The 21,783-nt window shown below is 41.7% G+C and overlaps 2 protein-coding genes and 1 long non-coding RNA gene across 6 annotated transcripts in view; 2 read left to right on the top strand and 1 right to left on the bottom strand.

The window, feature by feature from the left end:
* The window catches only part of LOC147334029 (uncharacterized), a 111,742-nt gene extending 110,253 nt beyond the window's left edge, over window positions 1–1,489 (bottom strand). For both annotated transcript variants that reach the window (XR_015128440.1, XR_015128444.1), the window contains exon 1: window positions 1,105–1,489. This is a non-coding gene — a long non-coding RNA (uncharacterized LOC147334029). The remainder of the gene's footprint in view (window positions 1–1,104) is intronic.
* Window positions 1–21,783, top strand: part of LOC147334018 (CXADR-like membrane protein) — a 262,370-nt gene that overhangs the window by 19,942 nt on the left and 220,645 nt on the right. The window lies entirely within an intron of this gene.
* On the top strand, window positions 1,666–17,106 carry LOC147334028 (uncharacterized). 3 transcript variants are annotated; one of them, XM_086286479.1, is made up of 4 exons: window positions 1,666–1,901; window positions 12,920–13,025; window positions 13,476–15,500; window positions 15,747–17,106. In XM_086286479.1, the coding sequence occupies exons 2-3, from the start codon at window positions 13,008–13,010 to the stop codon at window positions 15,474–15,476; spliced, it is 2,019 nt and encodes a 672-aa protein (XP_086142605.1). In that variant the 5' UTR covers window positions 1,666–1,901; window positions 12,920–13,007; the 3' UTR covers window positions 15,477–15,500; window positions 15,747–17,106. The 3 variants fall into 3 exon arrangements, with proteins under 3 accessions (XP_086142605.1, XP_086142604.1, XP_086142603.1); XM_086286478.1 differs by lacking the exons at window positions 1,666–1,901; window positions 12,920–13,025 and having other exon boundaries at window positions 13,374–15,500; window positions 15,750–17,106; XM_086286477.1 differs by lacking the exons at window positions 1,666–1,901; window positions 12,920–13,025 and having other exon boundaries at window positions 13,374–15,500.

Raw genomic sequence — 21,783 nt, 5'->3', positions numbered from 1 at the left:
TTATTACAGATGCACTGAAGCTAATCAAGATATTTGCTGTCAACCTGTGGCTGCGATTAAACACTTTACTGGAAATTTTATTAACCAGTAACTTCATCAGTCATGACAGAAGCTAATATTTCTGTGCTAACATCGTTTAAACAGTAACAGCTTTACTCCAATATAAGCTAACATTTACACCGTAACTTTAAGCTAGCACCATAAAGACGGTAAAACACGTAATAATATCTACAAATGCATCTTAAAGCTGTTATATTAGCACTCTGTGTATTACTAACATAACCACATTAACATTACTGACACTTGCTGACTTTTAATAGATTATAAATAGATTATAATAATATAATAATAAATAGATTATAAATAGATTATAAATAGATTATAAATAGATTATAAATGCTGTCCGTTTAAATGGTGTGTTGGTATAACTTTAATGTGGTGATATGCTTTTGTTTGTATGATTTGGCACCCTCTTGTGGCCACAGTTGGTACTTGGGAAGTTGTTATGCCCAGCTAGTTTGCTACAAGTGCTCAGTGGAGGTGAAACTTTTGCCCACGCATGCCTGTAAGTTTTCATTACATACTATAACCTTAACTATCTGATTTGTGATGCATGTGTAATGTGCATATACTGAGTTACTATTTCAGCTGTGTGGTCATTACTCATTTGTAAAGCTACTTGTGTGCTAGCGACTGTATATTAGCATGTGTTTGCTAACTTGCTATGATCAATAATGCTAGTTAACTGAAGGTGATGTTTATGTTTAATTTAGGCAACCTTAAGATTTATGTTTTTTGCTGGTTGTCATGAAAACTAAGTTTCAATTAGTACATTATGTATGTTCAGTGAATGAGAAGGTAATTATCTGTTTTGTGTTTATTTAGTTTTACAAAAAGAAAAGAGAAAGGAGAGTAATGAAAATGGATAAAGGATACCATGTATAAGAAGCCTCAGTAACATGGCCTGTAAACTGGAGATGCAGATCGAAGTAAAGAAGAATCTCAGTTCAAAGCATTCTCTTCTTCTCATTCTGTTCACTGTCTGTCAAACTGGATAAGCTAAATCACGCCCACATCTAGTGAGGACAGAACAAATGGTCTTACCTGTACACACTGCATATCCACCGGATTGCAGCCAGAGTGGATTCTGCCAGGGGCCAGGTAGGGCATTACAAGGGAAAACCATCAAAAACCATCACCTCAGTCTTTTTGTCATTGAACAGATTTATCCAGAGGAGAGATGCATCAGTACAAACGATTTCATCCTTTAAACCTGGACTCTGTGAACGGCTGACTGTACGATGTGCTAAAGAATAGAAAACATTATTTCCCATCAGACCATGAGCAACATTCAGGCATGTAACACAGTTACACTTTTATTTTTTACATATTCAGCAGAGAGAGTTAGCTGTGTGCACTACTAAAAAAGGCTGTTCCAATTCTCAGCATCGCTCCTCTCTTTTCCTGAGTCCTTAGCAATTCTCCCTCTCACGATGACGTTTTCCTGGAGGCTAAGGAAAGAGTTTAGGGAAAGAGAACAGGCGCTAATTTTGAGATAACACCCCACGTGGCTACGTTGTGCAGCTGAGTCACGTGACCACGCAGCAACAAATCACAGCAGAGCCGGAAAAGGAGGCGAAGCAAAGTGTCTGTGCAGGAGAGGAGAGTCGAGCAGAGAGAGCTGCTTTTTCATGAAACGGGATGTAAAATACTAAACTTACAGGAACGTATACCACTACCAACGTTTGGATCGATATCTGCATCGATCTGCACACCCTTGTCTCCTGGATTGTAGCTGAGATCAGCGTGAACCACGTGGGTCTCTGCTCCGTCTCTGTGTTTCTTAAGACTTCCAGCTTCATCACGGAGTTTCTCTCGGCTTTTTGTGGGCTCATCTAAAGGTAAGCACCGAGCTAACTTTAATGTGGGTTCCGTTTATGTTGAGTTTAGCTCTGTTGAGAATAATAGATTGCTTGGGATACACTGGAGTTAGACAGACTGTAGAGTTTGATTGCTTGCGACATTATGAAATGGCGGTTGCTAGGGGGTAAGAATGCATATAGAAAAATAGTCTTGGAATATGAACAAAAGGATGGGCTGCAGGGCAGGAGAACAGCCAACCCAGGACAGGAAGCCACAGGTACAAGCCTGGGGGAGGGAAATCAGCCTTTACAATAGGACTTCATAGGATGATCTCCAGATGCATCTGTATTTTATTTTCTTCGCGCGAAAATAAAGACTGTTTTTTGAAGTAAAAGTCTCCGCCTGATCGCTACCATCAAAAAGAATCCGTGAAAGCGCCGTACTTCTTCTTCTTCTTCTTCTTCTTCTTCTTCTTCTTCTTCTTTTTTTAACACTATGTAGTCTTAATGTTTATTACGTATTATGGTATACACAAATGCAATAAGCAGCAGGTGCTATAGGCATCTACAAGCAACTGTATATACAATTCTAACATGTGATTAACTATTAGTTACTCAGTGTCACCCTTTCTATGCAAAACTAAGCAACTGAAAATAATCAATACTGCCTTAAAAGTGCACATGTGTAATTTATATAATTACGTCACCACATCTGATTAGAGTAACATTAAGCAGTTTTATATTACACAGAACAACCACAACAGAGCTCTACAATTAATAACATCTAATATCAGCTACTCTGACAATGAGCTGAACATCACTAATCATTACCGGTGCCTTTTTTGAGTCTCTCTGCTTTCCTCTCAATTTCTGTACATTATTTAAAACTCTTAATAAAGTTTATTACTAGTTTATTGCACTTTTTGCAATTTATGTAATTACTACACACTTAATGCATACATATTATTAAAATCTGGGCTATAATGGTTGTATTGATGTATAGCAACTTGAAATGCTCCCAAAAATGGCTCCACAGCATGTAAAAATATAATATAAACTCTGGTGGACTATGTTCTATGGTAGGTCTTAAAGGGTTAAGAAACACCAGAGAGACTGAAGCTCATCACATTGATCAAGCAGGACTCATGATCTTCACCAGCAGCTCCCTCACAGGGAAATTTTCTGCACTCCTCCGTAGGCCCACTGCAGGAGATAAACCCAGCATTTCATGAACACTGTGATGGAGACCTTTGGTTTGTGTAATGTTATAAATACTCTGATACTCCCCAGAGGCTCCGGACTTTTACATAAAGATATTATATTTAGTCCTGTGGAAAGTTATATATTTAAGTATTTTAAAATATATGATCCTCTCTGGTTACTCTGGTATGAATAACTCTGAATCACTTTATAGTAAATAGCACACCATCTGCAAAAAACTGTGAAAGAATTCCAGATCACAAGTGTAGCCCTGGCTATATAAGTAGTTCATTATTTAAATTTGTTCATTAATATTGATAGTTAATTGCAAATGTTTAATGTGTTCAAGAATGTATACAAATGCCTGCAAAGTATGTGATGTGTGTCAGTTAAATGCACAACCTTTTTATTTGTATTTTGAGGTTTATGTCATTATTTTTGATATGGTATTGATATGTACTACAGCTCCAGTGAGACCTGAAGTAGTCTCAGGTAGAGGGGTTGGAGTAAGTGGGGAGCCGTGTGCACTCTGCAGGAAGTGAGAGAGACGAGAGCTGAACAGTGTCGAGTGAACGCAGAGTTCATAGAAGGGCGACAGACGTATTTTCGGGTTGACGGATAGTTAACTGGAGTCGAGAACTGTTGTACCCTACTGTGAGTAGGAGGAGACGGACATCTTGCTGGCGTGTCAGAGAGGTCCCTTCTGCTGGTGTGCTGAAGTTATGTGTTCAAGTGGGAGCACGTGGAAAGGACGACTGTGAGTGCTGCTGCCGCGGCCTGCTGGTAGCCGTGACCCAGTTTCACTGCTATCCTCTTGAACTGCCTGGAGGTGTGAGTACTGTTGTTGCACGTGCTTTTTATTTTTACTGCTTGGCAACAAGTGAAGCGACCATATTGTTTTAGGTCCCAACGCACCCGAGCCACGACTCAGGCCTGCAACGAGGGGTTTGCTAGCAGAAAGACTGTAGCACTTGAGGTGTGTGTGTTTGGTGAGAGTGCGTGTGGGCCCACAATATGATTTGATTATTTTGTTTCTGTTGAGGTAGATACCTTACCATTGTTTAACAAACTTTATTGATTTTGCTTATTTTCTTTTGTGTTGTTAATTAAGCATTCACTAAAGTGGAGTTAACTTTATAATTGACCTGCTTGTGTGTGATTTGTTTCCATATAGTGTAGTTTTATTGCATATTTAATACCATAAGCATTAAAAAGGGAGTATCAATAGGAAAGTAACAACAGGAACCCAGGGCCCCTCTCAATAGAACGTGGGACGGGTGTTACACAAGTTTGTAGTTCAACATACAAGTGACGACCTTTGACCTTCATTGGGTTTTATTTAATTGTGTCAGAGAAACTCAAACGTGCTCTTCATGCAGCTGAGTACATCAAGTGTTTAAAACAGAAGCTGTGCAGGTCTGAGATCTGCAGCTCTCTGAAACACCAAACATGTCCTTTTAATGCTGATATACAGTGACACAGCAACAGGGGTGATTAATCCTTTTGTTTTTTTGTCTTTAACTTTATCAATAAAACAGCTGCAGCTTTCACCGACAGCACATGTGGTACTTTAACCTTTGTACTGTTTTCATCATAAAGCTGATTCTTCTGTCCTCACACACTCAGGATCTGAAGTTCTTCTCTTACATTTTCTTTCAGTATTACAGTACACTACAGTACATTAATCCATAGTTCCTGATTAATGAGGAGTTACTGAAGTACAAGCTTTAAAAAAAAAAATGTTACTGTCTTTACAGATGTGGCAAGAGACTAAAAACATGCTGTAATTTTAAGATATTTAATAATCAGCTCTCCACAGGAGCTGAAGCAGGGTGCAGCCTGTTGCTTTTACAGTATAATACTTGTAATAAAAGTACAGTAACAGTAATTAGTGACTGAGTAGCCCAGAGCGTTTCTCTTGATTTCTTTAGTCGGTGTAAATTCATTCACCTGCGCAGCTAAACGAATCCTGACAGCCGCGTGCTCATCTTAGCTAGCTAGGTCTCAGGACCTAGCTAAGGACGGTAGTTACGCATTAGCTGACAAACACATGTAACTTACTGAAAAAGTGCAGCGGGGCCTCGGGTCCTTCTGTCGGGTAGTCCAGTTTATTGAAGAACACCTCAGGATGTCAGGTTAAAACACTCGGTCATGTTTTCGTAGCGTAAACGCTGGCCCTCCTCTCAGAGCCTATGCTCTATCTCCCAAACAGAGATACACAAGTTTCAGCTGCCAGTCAAAGCTGTTATGATAATGTTTCCCCCAATTTAACATCGCCGCGGTAGAAATTAGAATCAAACTTATGGGAATGGCGACCCCTTGGACAGAAATCAGCGTGATGAGAACTATTGAAAACTAAAGAAAGAATCTTTGGAAAAGAATTATCTGAGGAGAATAAATTTATTTAACACTTCCCCCATCGGACCCCCACCCCACCCGCTAACATGGAGCAAGTGGGGTTTATGATCTATACTGCAGCCAGACACCAGGGGGCAATAGAGACGTTTTGGCTTCATTTTTGGGGTGCTGTCACATCGTCCATCTTTTATACAGTCATTGGGTAAAACCCAGAAGTGGCCATGTACAGCCACCATATATCAAACACTTCTGAGCTAAATTTTACAACAGACTGATAGATCTTTCCTCTCTATCGATGCAGTGTACTGTACTCTTTACTATTGTTGGGCAATAGACCCTTTTAAACAGTGTAAACCCTCTCAAAGGAATTTACAATTATCTTTACTGTGTCCACATCAGTGATTGGGGAAACCAAAACAATCACATTTAACACTGGAAGAACTACCTCATTCTTTAGGTGTTTCAGGCATGTTTGAGGCCTATCAAAAATCCCTCAATGAAATGTGACGAACCCCAAATCTTACGTTTAGGGTGTCAAACAATGTGTCAGAATTCAGTACACATGTCAAAAGAACTCACAACTATTATTGTTTCCTCGGACAATGAGGATCTAATGCACTTATGCATCAGGAACTTACATGCTAGGAAAACAGTCTCACTACCATGCAAAATGTACAGAAGTAATTATTAGTCAATTAACTGTGAAATGCACATGCTATAATTACTCCAGTCACTTTTACTCAGGCTCAGGAATCTAAAAGAGTTTGATGTTCGGAGAGTCATGTAAATGCATAGGGTAGAGGTTTAATACCTGTACATGAACGGTTAATCCCACAAATCATAGTTTAAAAAAAAGCCATGGAAAAAAATCATCATGAAAAAACTCATGGAAAACATAGAAAGCATTGTTTAATGTTAAACCTGGATAAACCTGGAATCCCTCCTTTTGACACATGGTCTCTCCCATGAGTCAACTCATCAGAACTAGGGTTAGTTAGAAAAGGGTTAGTTAGATCATTCCTCAGGCAATATCAGGGCTTCTCCTCCGGAGTAATTTCGCTCCAGCCCTGTAAACCCTGTGTTAGAGAATAAAATCAGTATTAATGTCTTGTTAAGTGGGTCTGCCTGGAGCTCGCATCCACACCAAAATTACCTAGAAACAAACATCAGTGAGTAAATACAAACTTCACACTTGCAAACAACTTTTGGGTCATAGGAGTAATGAGGCATCCCACACCACAGACACAAGTGTGCCATGTGCAGTTATTTCCCCAAATCATTAAAAACACTCCTGTTGCCATAATTTGCCCAAATTATGGATCATTCCATCTGTTCAATCAAAACTGTCACTCACTTGTTTTCACACTATGAGCTCAACAGTGATATGATAATGAGCCCAACACTAAGATGTTCTGTGTTCACTGCACATCCTGCTTCACCTTCACTCATGTCTGTCTGTGCCGAATCCTCTACAAAGACCCTCAGAGAAAAAAAACCAATAGCAGTGGAGCGTCCTGGCGGTCAGGTCTGGATCATCAGACTCCAGAGGTGCTGCTGTAAATCATGTGGTCAACCCTCCTTTTCTGTGAAGGAAGTAAGTGCACTGTTACAAAAAAACAAAACAAAACCATATTAGGCCTTGTTCAGGACATGTCTAAATATATATTTAAAAAAACTGTCTTTCTCTTACACAAAGAAAACAACCCAAACCTAACTGGCAGAATCAGTCTGGTACTATGACAAAACCCCCAAATCCGCCAGAAATCACAGGAAAAGTTTTGCTTCCTGGTGAAACAACATGCTGTAGGGATTAGAATCTGCCATGCAGTGTTGCAGTCGCTGCTTCTGGCTTTAGTTGATGACTGATGCTTACATGGTCTGAAATCAGACTTAAGAGTCACTACCTTTGTTCATGTTCCCCACATCATATTTACTGGTTGCCCACAAGTGCTCAAGAATATCACACGATTCTGGAAAGTCTGGGGCCAACTGACCTAGTTCCACCTGCAAGATACACAGATAAATTTTTCCCCCTTTTTATTAGCAGCTGCACAGTTCACACGACACTAATTTTCGCCATTAAACACTTCCTAAACACTTCATGGCAGTATTTCATCACTAGAATGTGAATTCCTTCCCCAGGTCTGTGCTTTTTCACTCCTTTTTCATTTTCACAGACCCAATCATTGTATTTAACTTTTCTTCTCTTTTTTTCCCCCAACACAAAACATGTGACATGTTGTCGTGCAAGCTTCACCCATACATCAGGAACAAGAAACTCATTTCAACCCTCTGTTACATCTTATTCACTTGTTTTATAATCCAGTCATCTTTCCCTGATCTAGTAACAATCAAGTAATTTGCATATCAGCTCATAACCCACTAAGTTGACAGGACAACAGAAATGCATGTTCAATATATTATCACAAAAGAGAATTTGGTCCATACAGTAAATTATTTGTCCTGCACCAATCAAGCAGAAAGCATCTGACAATTTACTATATTAACAACTAAATGTATTGTCTGATCACTGGTTGGTCAAACCAGAATCTCTCCTCTTTTTCTTTTTTTCCCCCTTTCACCAAAAGTTTCACCTATTGTCCTGCAACCTGGAGAGTTAATTGCCAGCAGTGGATACAATTTACACTATTTTAACACTGACGACAGATAACAAGCTGATCTTCATTGCATGTGTGTGTTTGTGTCAGAAAGGGTCTTATTGCCAAATGTTGAGCAGGTTTACAACATTAGGAAATTGCTGCGGTACTTAGTGCAAAAATACTGTCATATAATGCTTAAATAAACATAAATATAAAAATTAAAAGTGCTAAGTAGATAGATAGATATATACATGATATATACATGAGTGCAGGTGGTGATCAGTGCCAAACATGGAATGATGCAGTGAACACAGTGTAGGGTCATGTGTTAGTGGTGGGATGTCATGTGGTTATTGTTCATGAGTCCAACAGCAGAGGGAAAGAAACTGTTCTTATGGCGAGAGGTTCTGGTGCGAATGGACTGGAGCCTCCTGCCTGAGGGGAGCAAGTGGTTGACAGGGACGGATTTTCTCCTGTCACTTTCTTGGCCTTTATAGCTTCGTCATATTGCACTTTATGGTGACGTTTAAGGTGGTTATACAAATTCGTAGTGTTAGCTTGCGGTCCTGCTACTATGGCAAAACACAGCTTGCAAATTATGTCTTTTTGACTCTCATCGTCTTCTTTGAAACCAAGAAACTTCCACACGGAGGAATGAGAACCTTTTCTTGGAAAAGGTTCATGTTACAGTGGGGTTGTCATTCTCACCGCCTTCAGCGAGCTTTTCCTCTGCACTCATTATGTTTTCTCCCCTCAGGCAGTTTCTCTCACGTGCTCTTAGAGCGGGGCGATAGAATGATAACAATATGTATTGTGAAATAACTTTTTCTCGATAGAAAAATTTAACTATTGCAATAGGCCTCACCGCTCTAGTCCTCTTTAAAAAAAAAAAGAACAGCCAATCCAAATTAAGTAGTGCAGAGCTGAACCAATCACAGCCGCAGCGTCACGTCACGTGACTTGTTACGTACAGCACAAGTGCCAAGCCACATATGTGTATTTGTTTTGGGAAGCAGCCAGCCGCCGTGTTGCCCGGGTAATGGAGGAAATGAGTGTGCCAACTAGAGAAAAATCAACCGAGAGCATGATCGAAGGTTATCGGAGAATAAAACCAATGATGGTTCCAATGCCGGAGAGATTGTCGAACGGAAGAGCCATAGAAGTTCCGGAGTATGAAGGTATTTCAGCTATTTCAAGTCAAACAGAGTAGCGCGCACTGTAAATTGCGCCGAAAGCAAGTCTGGAAATACAATAAACCGGTCCATGCTCAATCTCTGACTGAAAGCGCTAATTCGTCATTCGTCAAACATTGTTAAAACTGTTTGAAAAGCTAAGCTATACAACAAGGAGAGATTGAGAATTTCCTTTTAATTCTCAGTTTATTTGATATTGACAAAAGTTAGTCAATTTTGTCTGTTCTTCTGTAAAACAAACTAAGATTTATTTTTAGAATTAATAATTTCTAAGTGGAATTGACAATTTAGTAGTCTGTTTTGTTTGTTCTATTTTGAAACTTAAACGCTTTAGCGGCTGCCTTTTGTGTAGTTTGCAATATTTGCCTTTGTTTAGCTGAAAAAGTCTCATGTTTCTTAAGTACATCTACCCTGTTGAACTTATTATGGGAAATAAATATTTAAATCAAAACAAGCTGCTGATTATTTCACATTTTACTTACAAATATAGTTATTTGGCTTATATCGTGATATATATCATTATCGTCTGAAATGAAAAAAGAAAAAACATATCGTCATATGAAAAAATCTCATATCGCCCAGCTCTACGTGCTCTGTTGTTTTTTCCCCCCTGCCCGCTGGCTTCTGTATCACATGGTATGAGGCTCTGCCCTTGTCATTTGTTGAGCATGAAGAGTGAGCGCTTATTTTCATGTAGATTATGTCCCAGATCAAAATGCGGTGCAATTGTGGGTTTTTTTGTTTTTTTAAAAAACATTGTCATTTGGAAATGAGATCACATAAAAGTATGAATTGAAATCGCGATTTTCTAACATTTAGTTGATAGCATTATTTAGGGCTGCACAAACAGATTTTTTATTTTTTTATTTTAAAGATTTGTTATATAAGGATACCACAGGCTGAATTGTAGATGGTGCTGCTTGGGTCCAAACTGTCATACAATATGAAAAATGAGAATATCATGGAATGCTGTCACAGTCTGGCAGAGGCAGACTGTATGGAGTGATGTAGAGGAGCCAAAATGGAACGTGAAATAAAACTTGACCCCGATCTCGGTAGAACAGAGGTTCATGGCAAAGCCGTTCAGGGGGGCCGACCCGGAGGTCGACAGCATAGCAGTTCAAAGGTTCACGGGGTCGGCCACAAGTCCAACGGTGGCGACGGAGGAGATCAGGGGGCCGACCACGTGGAAGGTGGCAGCGGCGAAGCAGGCACGGCTGGACAGCTTAGCTGACGGCCGGTGGTGATGTGGGCGTGTACATGGACCCTCGGGTGGCTTGGTGGGGTCCCGGCCATCACAATGCCCTATACCTGCAGAAAAGGCTAACATTGTTATCTTTTTAAGAAGAAAAAAAAATTCAAAAAAACCCCCAGCTAAACATGAGGTTTTTGGACAAAGTGTGTGTTCTCCATTCTTTAAGCACTGGTTCGAGCACTGTTTAAGCACCGGCACCGTTTCAAAAGTACCGGTTTGGTACGGGTATCGGATAAAACCTAAATGATACCCATCCCTACTGCTGCATCGACATGGACATGGAGACAGGCGGGAGACTCAACATGCCAACTTTAACTCCTGTAGCTGGTGTAGGGAGAGCTGCGTCACACAGGGGATGGAGTGGTTCAGTCTGCATTCTGGGCGGCTGCTGCCTTGGCAGTGAATGGGAAACTCCTCCAGTTGTAGCCAAAACAGTTTTTGTGATGCTCCGATAAACGCTCCACAAAAAACGGATTGGCAGCAATAATCCAACATAGCTGGACCTGAATAGATTCCTTCTCCACCTTCTGCAGAGAAGATAATCCAAAATCCATGGAGCTGTGCGACGTGGACACTAAACTAAAAAAAGTTTGTGAAATGAATGTCTGCTGGGTCCCACATGGTCAGATGGCTCTGTCACAGTCTGGCAGAGGCAGACTGTATGGAGTGACATAGAGGACCCAAAATGCTGACAAAAATGGAACGTGGAACAAAACTTGAATTAGCAAAAAGTGAGCCGTTTAATGAGGCTGTTAAAAATGAAAAAAAAAATACAACAAAGGCAAACTGAAGTAAAACTAACATTAACCTAAACTGAAAGAACTAAACAAACAACATGAAATCTAAAAGCATGGAGAGAACAACAGACAACCTGACAAAAAACAACCAGAAACACAGACTAAATACACACATGGGTGATTGGGGGAAGTGGAAACACATGGGGAAACAGCTGACACTAGTCTGACATAACGAGACAAAGGAAGCAAAGCTGACTACTCTGACATAGGATACAGACCTTCAAAATAAAACAGGAAACATGAGACGCAGACATGACATTACAAACTTGATAACATAAGACACGCAGCATGAAACACAAAGGGTGAGGGAAACTTAAATACAGGGGAAGAAAATAAAAGAGGAATCTAATAACCAAATGAACTTCGCTGACCTAAAGAACTTAAACATAAGCCATAAACATCAAAAATGAACTAGAATTCAAAACACTGGTTCAAAAGACCCAGGAACGTGACAAATGCATAAATAACTGAGCTGCTGAAGCAGGTATATAGTGCCGAATTAACTTAAAATTAAATTAACTTAAAACAATTCAGATTAGCCTTGAACGTTTTAGCAATCTCCCTTACATGCTTGTCAAATTTAAGAAGTAGATCAAAAATTATTCCTAAAAACTTAAAATCTTTGACCTCTTTTATTTCTTCGTTCCTTAACTGGATATGAAACTCATCGTTTATCTGATCATTAGGAACAAGAAACTAAGAATCTGTTAGTCTCACTCATTTAAACCCTCTGCTGCATTCTGTTCACCCCTGCTATCATTCAATCATCTTTCCTAATATAATATTAGTCCACTAGTTCATATATCGCTTCTCATCTTACTAAGTGAACCGAACAACATAATAAAATCAGAAACACAGGCTTAAAATACCATCTGGTATTCATGAGCTTCATTGCGTGTGTGTATGTGTTAGTAGGATTAAAACATTCTGTGCTTATGTATGTCATTTTAATTACTTTCCCCTTTTTCTGAAACAAATCTCTTTTTACTACACCTTGTTTCAGAAACATCTAAAGAAGAAAGTCTCTATTGTAGTCAGGCACAGCTAAATTCTGCTTGTGAGTTAACCTAGCCAACCACACTGTGTGTTGTTAACGCCTTCAACATGTACCAACTCATGATGTGTGCCACTTCCTCTATGTCCTCTATTTGTACCACCATATGGAGGACCGCAAGAGCCACACACACATCGAAATACAGAATTCTTAGATGATGAATTGTAGAATAAATTCTCCATTTGTAAAATAATTTTAGAATTCCACATTAACAAAGTGAGTTTTGAAATGTTTTTTTAAAAACCTCATTACCATCCTAGGGGAGCTAGGATGGTAATGAGGTGCTTGGAGATGTTGTAGGTGGCTGAGTTTATACTGCTACCATTGAGACTGATCAGGACTCCGTCTTTGTGGATCTATGGAAGTCCAAATATACAGGGTGTAGCATCCCCTGGGTAAAAGCGGCGATATGCAGGGGGGTCAGTGATGTTTCCTTTCAAGTTCTTGTAGGCAACTGATGACTTTCTTTTTGTAGTTGCTTCTGGGGTTTCACCTTGAAGCTTCATAGGTATTGTTGTCACTGAGGAGTTTAGTCATGTTTATTTGCTCTGCTTCTTTTTGTCAGGGATAAAATACAAATATATACTTTTTGTGTCCCAGCTGAGTAACAGGAGGAGAAGAGTCTGGTGGTGCAGCAGAGGATAAATTTCAGCCATTTGGACTCAGCTCAGCCACTACAGAGGAAAGAATGTCTTCAACACAAAAGGTGAGAAAAACATCACAGTTACTCTGTTATTGAAACTGTGTGTACAGCTTGTTGGTTTTTAAAAACCTGTTAACAGCAGCTTTATCTTTTCCATCCTGGGCTCCTCCATATATACAGAATCTACATTCACAACCAAAAACCACAGAAGTTACAAGAAAATACAAAGATCATATTTCCTACACACACTGAAACAACAATATCATCAGTTGAACTCTGATTTTTTTCTGAAGTAAAAGAGTTTCACTGATGATCAATATTTCTTCAATAATGTCATTTTGTACAACTCTCATTGTAGCAGATCATTGTAATGTGATACTATCACCAGAAGGTGGTGGTAACACACCTACAATGTGTTTTTTGACATGTTTGATTCCACCAATGGAGGGAGTTTCAGTTTGTTGCACGACTGAATTTCACTCACTGCCTGTGTTTGTATCTCTGTCACTGCAGGACCAACATGGAGCAAGAAGTCAGCGCTCTCAGGAGGCCGACAAACCTTACAGAAGAAAGGGAGAGGAAACCTACAGCTGTGATGAGTGTGGGAAGTATTTTGTCCAGGCTGGAGACTTGAAAACACACCAACTCATCCACAGTGGAGTTAAACCTTACAGCTGTTACTTGTGTGGAAAATCTTTTACCCAGGCTGGAAACTTAAAAACACACCAACTCATCCACAGTGGAGTTAAACCTTACAGCTGTGAGTTGTGTGGAAAGTCTTTTACCCTGGCTCAAAGTCTAAAAGCTCACCAACTCATCCACAGTGGAATTAAACCTTACAGCTGTGACTTGTGTGGAAAGTCTTCTACCCGGGCTGGAGACTTGAAAAAACACCAACTCATCCACAGTGGAGTTAAACCTTACAGCTGTGACTTGTGTGGAACGTCTTTTACCCGGGCGGAACACCTTAAAACACACCAACTCATCCACAGTGGAGTTAAACCTTACAGCTGTGAGTTGTGTGGAAAATCTTTTGTGTTGGCTCAATACTTAAAAAGACACCAACTCATCCACAGTGGCGTTAAACCTCACAGCTGTGACTTGTGTGGAAAGTCTTTTACCCGGGCTGGAGACTTAAAAAAACACCAAGTCATCCACATTGGATTTAAAGCGTACAACTGTGACTTGTGTGGAAAGTCTTTTACCCAGGCTGAAGGTTTAAAAAAACACCAAGTCATCCACATTGGATTTAAAGCATACAACTGTGACTTGTGTGGAAAGTCTTTTACCCAGGCTCAAAGTCTAAAAAAACACCAACTCATCCACAGTGGGGTAAAGCCTTACAGCTGTGAGTTGTGTGGAAAGTCTTTTACCCAGGCTCAAAGTCTAAAAAAACACCAACTCATCCATAGTGGAGTCAAACCTTACAGCTGTGACTTGTGTGGAAAGTCTTTTACCCGGGCTGGAGACTTGAAAAAACACCAACTCATCCACAGTGGAGTTAAACCTTACAGCTGTGACTTGTGTGGAAAGTCTTTTACCCTGGCTGGACACTTAAAAACACACCAACTCATCCACATTGGATTTAAAGCATACAACTGTGACTTGTGTGGAAAGTCTTTTACCCTGGCTGTACACTTAAAAACTCACCAACTCATCCACATTGGATTTAAAGCGTACAGCTGTGAGTTGTGTGGAAAGTCTTTTACCCAGGCTGGACACTTAAAAACTCACCAACTCATCCACAGTGGAGTTAAAGCGTACAGTTGTGACTTGTGTGGAAAGTCTTTTACCCAAGCTGGAGACTTAAAATCTCACCAACTCATACACAGTGGAGTTAAAGCGTACAGCTGTGAGTTGTGTGGAAAGTCTTTTACCCTGTCTGAAGGTTTAAAAAGACACCAAATCATTCACAGTGGAGTTAAAGCTTACAGCTGTGACTTGTGTGGAAAGTCTTTTACCTTGTCTGAAAGTTTAAACAGACACCAAATCATTCACAGTGGAGTTAAAGCTTACAGCTGTGACTTGTGTGGAAAGTCTTTTACCCTGTCTGAAGGTTTAAAAAGACACCAAGTCATCCACAGTGGAGTTAAACCTTACAGCTGTGATTTGTGTGGAAAGTCTTTTACCCAGGCTGGACACTTAAAAACACACCAACTCATCCACAGTGGAGTTAAACCTTACAGCTGTAAATTATGTGGAAAGTCTTTTGCTCAAAATAGCGACTTACAGAGGCATCTAGTTACCCACTCTGGAATTAAGGCGTACAGCTGCGACTTTTGTGGAAAAAGGTTCAGCGACAAACAGTACCGAAATATTCACCTACGGATTCACACTGGAATTGATGTTTCCTGCTGTGACCAGTGTGGGAAACTGTTTGCAACAGATGCACAGTTACAACGACACATGTTTAGCCACTCTGAGGAGAGACCTTATAAATGTGACCTGTGTGAGAAGACTTTTAAATCTCCACATCAGCTGAATAAACACCAACAGATCCACACAAGGAAGTAACTCTACAAGTGCAGTTACTGTGAGGTATGTATTTAGTTTTATCTTGTAATTGTAACCTGATTGCTTGGAACAAGTCTGATCAGTAAACTTATGGAGTTATACTGAATGAACTGTTTTGAAAAATGAAGACTCATTTTCACTCAGTAAGCTGAGTGTTGTAATGTAAACAGTAAAATGTAATTGGACGTTGGCAGAGATGCTTTTTATTTCAGGCAACGTTCAGGATAAAAATGTTGAAGGAATTCCCTGACTTACAATGTCTTTGTTTAGAAGCGGAGCGAAGCACACTGATCCATTTCTCAACCCTGTCGTCACTGTGGTGGTGGGAAAGAGTTTCTCTGTGACCTATGTAGAAAAACTTCTAATCATCAACGGGACCAAAAAACACATCAACGTAGCCACACTGGAGACAAAATGAACTACTGCAAAGAATGTGGGAGAGGCTTCCACACACCAAGTACATTAAAAATACATGAACTCTTCCACAGTGGAGTCAAAAAGCACATCTGTGACCAGTGTGGGTCATCCTTCACCACTGCAGGAGGGACACCATACAAGTGCAGACACTGTGACAAAAGCTTCTCACAATCAGGTCATCGTAACAAACATGAACGTACACACATGGAAGTGAACTTCAGCTGTGACCAGTGTGACAAGAGCTTCAGGAATCTCAGTTCATACTTCAAACACAAACAATTCCACACTGTAAATAAACTGTTTCACTGTTACCAATGTGCAAAAACATTCACTTCATTATCTGCTCTGTGCAAACATCAGCCTGATCATGCAGGACTGAAATCACTGGATCACAATGAATCTGAAGAGAGAGAAAGATCCTCTTCTGGTTTCAGGGTCAGACTTAAAAACCTTGAGATCAGGCTCCACAGAGTTTAGATGGAATCTCCTGTAAAGAGTGTCAGCTGATGTCACACTTGGATCTGATGAGGTAGCTCTGATTTCTGAACCTGCAGTGAATAATTCTGAATGTTACATTTAGGAAGCTGCATGTATAGATATGTATATCAAGTTTATTTTTTTTACTTTTAGGGATTTTAATTCTCTAAAATGTTATCCCTGTTACATTTTATTCTTTGTTTCCTTAGGACACAGTAGTGTTTAGTAGTTGTATTCATTTTATGTGTTACCTAAGTTAAATTTCAATCCTTCATTCATATTTAATCTTTTGCTGTTGTAAAATCTTCTCTTAAATCATTTTCTCCCAAAACTGCAAATGTTTTCACAGCAATTGCTCTAAAACTTCCAAAATGAACTAAATCTGTCCACCAGCTTTGAAACGACACCTGCTGTGACTTTATGTCCAGAAAAAAGAAACTCAAGCTAAACTGGTTTTGGGCTGTATTTCCATATAATGCCAGTTTGTACCAGAAGATGAACCAGTGAGTCAGTGTAATCTTTATTCAATTAGGCAAAGACCACATTCGTATTCACAGTGGCAGCAAAGAAATGTTGAAAGTTAAAAACAGCAGCACACATCAGGACCATTTTAAAGATCACAGATGACTACTTTTACTTAATTCAAATTCCTTCAAATTTTGGCTCCTCCTTTCACTTTAGTGTATTTACTATATCCTTGAAGTCCACATGTTGTTTTTTAATAAATTCATTTTGATCCACATGTTCTGCAGCTGTTTCCCTGTTGATTTGAAGTTTGTATTATGAAATCCTGATAATGTTAAAGCGTTAGTTATATTTCAAATCAAATCAAATCACTTTTATTGTCACATCACATGTGCAGGTACATTGGTACAGTACATGTGAGTGAAATTCTTGTGTGCGAGCTTCACAAGCAACAGAGTTGTGCAAATACAATAACGTAAACAAGAAAAATACAAGAATGGCTACATCTGAAACTAATAAATATATGTACAGTATATAATAGTATATGCATTCCTGGATGTGTATACTAAATATTTTTCTACGTGTGTGTGTGTGTGTGTGTGTGTGTGTGTGTGTACACACATATTTTACAAGTTAAATAGAGTAAACAATAAATAAATATATAAAAATATACAGAGTTGAGACATGTGCAAAACAGTGGCATTTACTGTACAGTATGGAGTGCATAATGTTGAAGTTCCAGTAGTGAAGCTGAGGTGTCTATGAAGTGTTCAGCAGTCTGATGGCCTGATGGAAAAAGCTGTCTCTCAGTCTGCTGGTACGGGACCGGATGCTGCAGAACCTCCTTCCTGATGAAAGTAGTCTGAACAGTTTATGGCTGGGGTGACTGGAGTCCTTGATGATCCTCCCCGCTTTCCTCAGGCAGTGCTTCCTGTAGATGTCTTGGAGGGGGGGAAGCTCACCTCCAATTATCCGTTCAGAGCACCGCACTACTCGCTGGAGAGCTTTGCAGTTGTAGGCGGTGCTGTTGCCATACCAGGTGGTGATGCATCCAGTGAGGATGCTCTCAATGGCACAGTGATAGAAGGTCCTGAGGATGCGGGGGTTCATGCCAAATCTTTTCAGTCTCCTGAGAAAGAAGAGGCGCTGCTGCGCCTTCTTCACTGTTTTGTTTATGTGTACTGACCATGTAAGATCCTCAGCAAGATGTACACCAAGGAACCGGAAGCTGCTCACTCTCTCCACAGCAGCGCCGTTGATGGTGATGGGGGTGTGTACTTCTCTGCACCTCCGGAAGTCCACTATCAACTCCTTTGTCTTTGCGACGTTGAGGGTGAGATGGTTGTCTTGACACCAGTGGGTCAGGGCGCTGACCTCCTCTCTGTAGGCCGTCTCATCACCATTGATGATAAGACCCACCACTGTAGTGTCGTACGCAAACTTCACAATGATGTTGGAGTTGTCAGTGGCTGTGCAGTCGTAGGTGTAGAGTGAGTATAGGAGAGGGCTCAGTACACACCCCTGTGGAGCACCAGTGTTCAGTGTGATGGGGGATGGTAAATGGCCTGTATTTATATAGCGCTTTACTAGTCCCTAAGGACCCCAAAGCGCTTTACATATCCAGTCATCCACCCATTCACACACACATTCACACACTGGTGATGGCAAGCCACATTGTAGCCACAGCCACCCTGGGGGGCACTGACAGAGGCGAGGCTGCCGGACACTGGCGCCACCGGGCCCTCTGACCACCACCAGTAGGCTACGGGTGAAGTGTCTTGCCCAAGGACACAACGACCGAGACTGTCCAAGCCGGGGCTCGAACCGGCAACCTTCCGATTACAAGGCGAACTCCCAACTCTTGAGCCACAATCGCCCCCATTGAGGTGATGCTGCCCAGTCTGACCACTTGGCGTCTGTCAGACAGGAAGCTAAGGATCCAGCTGCAGAGGGAGCTGCTCAGTCCTAGATCCTGCAGTTTCCTGTCCAGCTTCGAGGGAACGATGGTATTGAATGCTGAGCTGTAATCTACAAACAGCATTCTCACATACGTGTCTCTCTTCTCCAGGTGTGACAGGGCAGTATGTAGTGTCAGGGCTATGGCATCATCAGTACATTGATGAACTCTGTGTAAAGTTTGTCTTATTAAACAGTTTGATGTGAAAAATGAAGAAATGGTCTCAGAACAAGTAGTTTGAGCCATGATTTCAGATTCAAACAAATTTAACTGTTTTCAGTGGTACATGTGGAGCTTTATCACAGGAGGAGACACACTGACACATATTTCCTTTCAATTTGGTTTTCTACTTGTTTTCTATCTTTTTAGTTAATTAACTGATTTTAATTCTCAAATTTTGCCACCTAATTCATTATTTCCAAAGATATGCATGTGGCACAGTAAACTATAAAGACACATCTCCTGGATGCACTGGTATGCATCTTCAGTGATGTATCCTGGGGTCATCAGGTGTTTCGGGTCTCACAACATCATACACCCTCGCCCAGGCGACCCAGCCGGGGTTGATCAGGCCCCGACTTGCGTACCAGTAGCTACCCACGGATCAGCCCTCTTGATCCACAGCCACCTTGTGGCTTTCTCTGCCGCTTCACTCACAGCCTGGATGGCCCTCTTCTTGGCTGCCCCAGCCATGCCCAGCCGGCCTAGGACTTTGCAGAGTGATCGTCTTGCAAACCCCCTACAACCCACTTCTATGGGCTCATAGAAAGTCTTCCAGCCCCTTCCCCTGCACTCTTGCACTAGTTCTTGGTACTTTCCTCGTTTCCTTTCATTGGCCTCCTTAATCCGCTCTTCCCAGGGCACTGTGAGTTCCAGCATGATCAGCTGTTTTGAGGCCACAGAAATAATTATCATGTCTGGCCGGAGTGATGTTTTTGCAATGTTCTGAGGGAACTTTAGTTGTTTACCCAGGTCAGCCTGTAGCTGCCAATCAGAGGCTGTGTTGAGGAGGCCAGTTGTCAAATGTGGGTGCACCTGGGGTTTCTCTCCAGCTTTAATAAATCTTTCCCCACAGATGGAGGTTTGCTGGGCTTGGCAGAGTGTCGTATACTGCCTGCACTAGGAATCGGATCCGGTGGAAGTCTGCCTGCATGATCTATGCCCAGGTGACCTTGCGCTGCAATGTGCTCTCCCACCTTGTCCATGCTCCCTGCCGCTTAAGGCCTACAGCTCTACCTACTCGCTCCTCCTCCACACCTGCTCGGACCTCTTCCTGGAGTAGCTGGTGTTTCTCCTTTCCCTGTGCCCTGCTGACCTGGGCCTTTGGGAAGTACCCCAAGCCTGCTACCCCTGTTGCTAAGACCCCCACCAGTGTTTTCTGCCTTAGGCGTGACTCCGCCACCTCAACTGCCTTCTCAGCCTTCCACTTTCTTCCTGTCCTTACCTCAATACCTGCTGATGCCACCTTGCAGTCTTTAGAATCTCTGTACTGTAGGGCTTCTCGTGTGCAAGCCACCTTGAACTCATCTGTGAGACCACTGAAGGGTAACTGCACGCTGTTGCTTGCCCCATACAAGGCAGTGCTTGTGAGACTGCGGGGAAGTCCCAGCCACTTACGAAGAAAGCCACTGATCTTCCTTTCAAGAGATTCCACAGTAGTTATTGGAACTGTATAGACAAGCAAGGGCCACAGGATTCGGGGCAGGATGGAATGCTGGTAGATCCAGGCTTTAAATCTTCCAGGCAGGCCGGACTTATCTACCTTAATGAGCCACGCTCCCAGCTCCTCATTTGCCTTCTGAATGGCAGTAGAGTCTTTCAGGCTGGAGTCAAAGAGTTTCCCCAAGCTCTTAACTGGTTGTTCCATTATGGATGGAATAATGGTTCCTGAAATTGAGAACCGGAACTTGTCCGTCACCTTGCCCTTCTTCAGTACCATGGAGCTTGACTTGGAAGGTTTAAAACTCATCCTTGCCCATGAGATGAGTCTCTCAAGACCTTGCAAGATCCACCTACACCCTGGAACTGATGATGTTGTAATGGTGAGGTCATCCATATAGGCTCTGATAGGGGGCTGACGAACACCTGACCTTGTTAACGGCCCTCTGCACTCCACCTCCGCAGCCTTTACCACCATGTTCATTGCCAGGGCAAAGAGCGTACCTGAGATGGTACAGCCTGTTATTATACCTTTCCCGAGTTGGTGCCAGTCTGAAGTAACTGCCCTAGAAGTGACCCTAAGCCTGAAATTGGCATAATAGTCCAGGATCAGATCCTTGATCTTGCTAGGGACATGGTGGAGGTGTAAAGCATGCTCAACCAGTTTGTGTGGGATCGACCCATACACATTAGTCAGGTCCAGCCACAATACAGCTAGGTCGCCTCTGTTCTCATGGGCTTCTCTTTAACGTTTAACTACACCAGTGTGCTCTAGGCAACCAGGAACTCCTGGGATCCCCCCCTTCTGAACTGATGGATCAATGTAATTGTTTCTAAGGAGAAACTCAGTCAGTCTCCGGGAGACAACGCTAAAAAACACCTTCCCCTCCACGCTCAACAGCGAAATGCTCCGAAACTGGTTTATGTTTTTCAAATCCTCCTCTTTGGGAATCCAGTCTCCCTCTGCGCACCTCCACTGATCAGCAACTCTCCCTCTCCGCCATATCACCTTTAAGATCTTCCACAGGTGGCGAAGCAGCTCTGGGCAGCGCTTATAGACAGGGTAGGGTACGCCACTGGGACCTGGGGAGGATGCTGAGCGGGCTGCTTTGATGACCTCACACACCTCCTTCAAACTTGGCTCCGTCAACTTGAACTCTACAGATGGTGGGGCAGGGTTGATGAGAGCTTTGTTTGGTCCCAAGTCTTGTTCCCTCAATGGGTCATGGTCTCATGAAGGAAGTTATTCACCTCCTCTGCTGAGCACTCCAACTGCCCGCTTCACTTAACCCCAAGCAATTGTTTGGAAAAGCGAAAGGGATCAGCAATAAA

The sequence above is a fragment of the Aulonocara sp. 'chitande type north' Nkhata Bay genome, linkage group LG3 (assembly GCF_057382095.1).
Source record: "Aulonocara sp. 'chitande type north' Nkhata Bay isolate Kocher_YH1m ecotype deep benthic linkage group LG3, A_spYH_male_GT1.1, whole genome shotgun sequence".
Lineage (NCBI taxonomy): Eukaryota > Metazoa > Chordata > Actinopteri > Cichliformes > Cichlidae > Aulonocara > Aulonocara sp. 'chitande type north' Nkhata Bay.
This window is presented reverse-complemented; position numbering and strand designations above follow the sequence as displayed.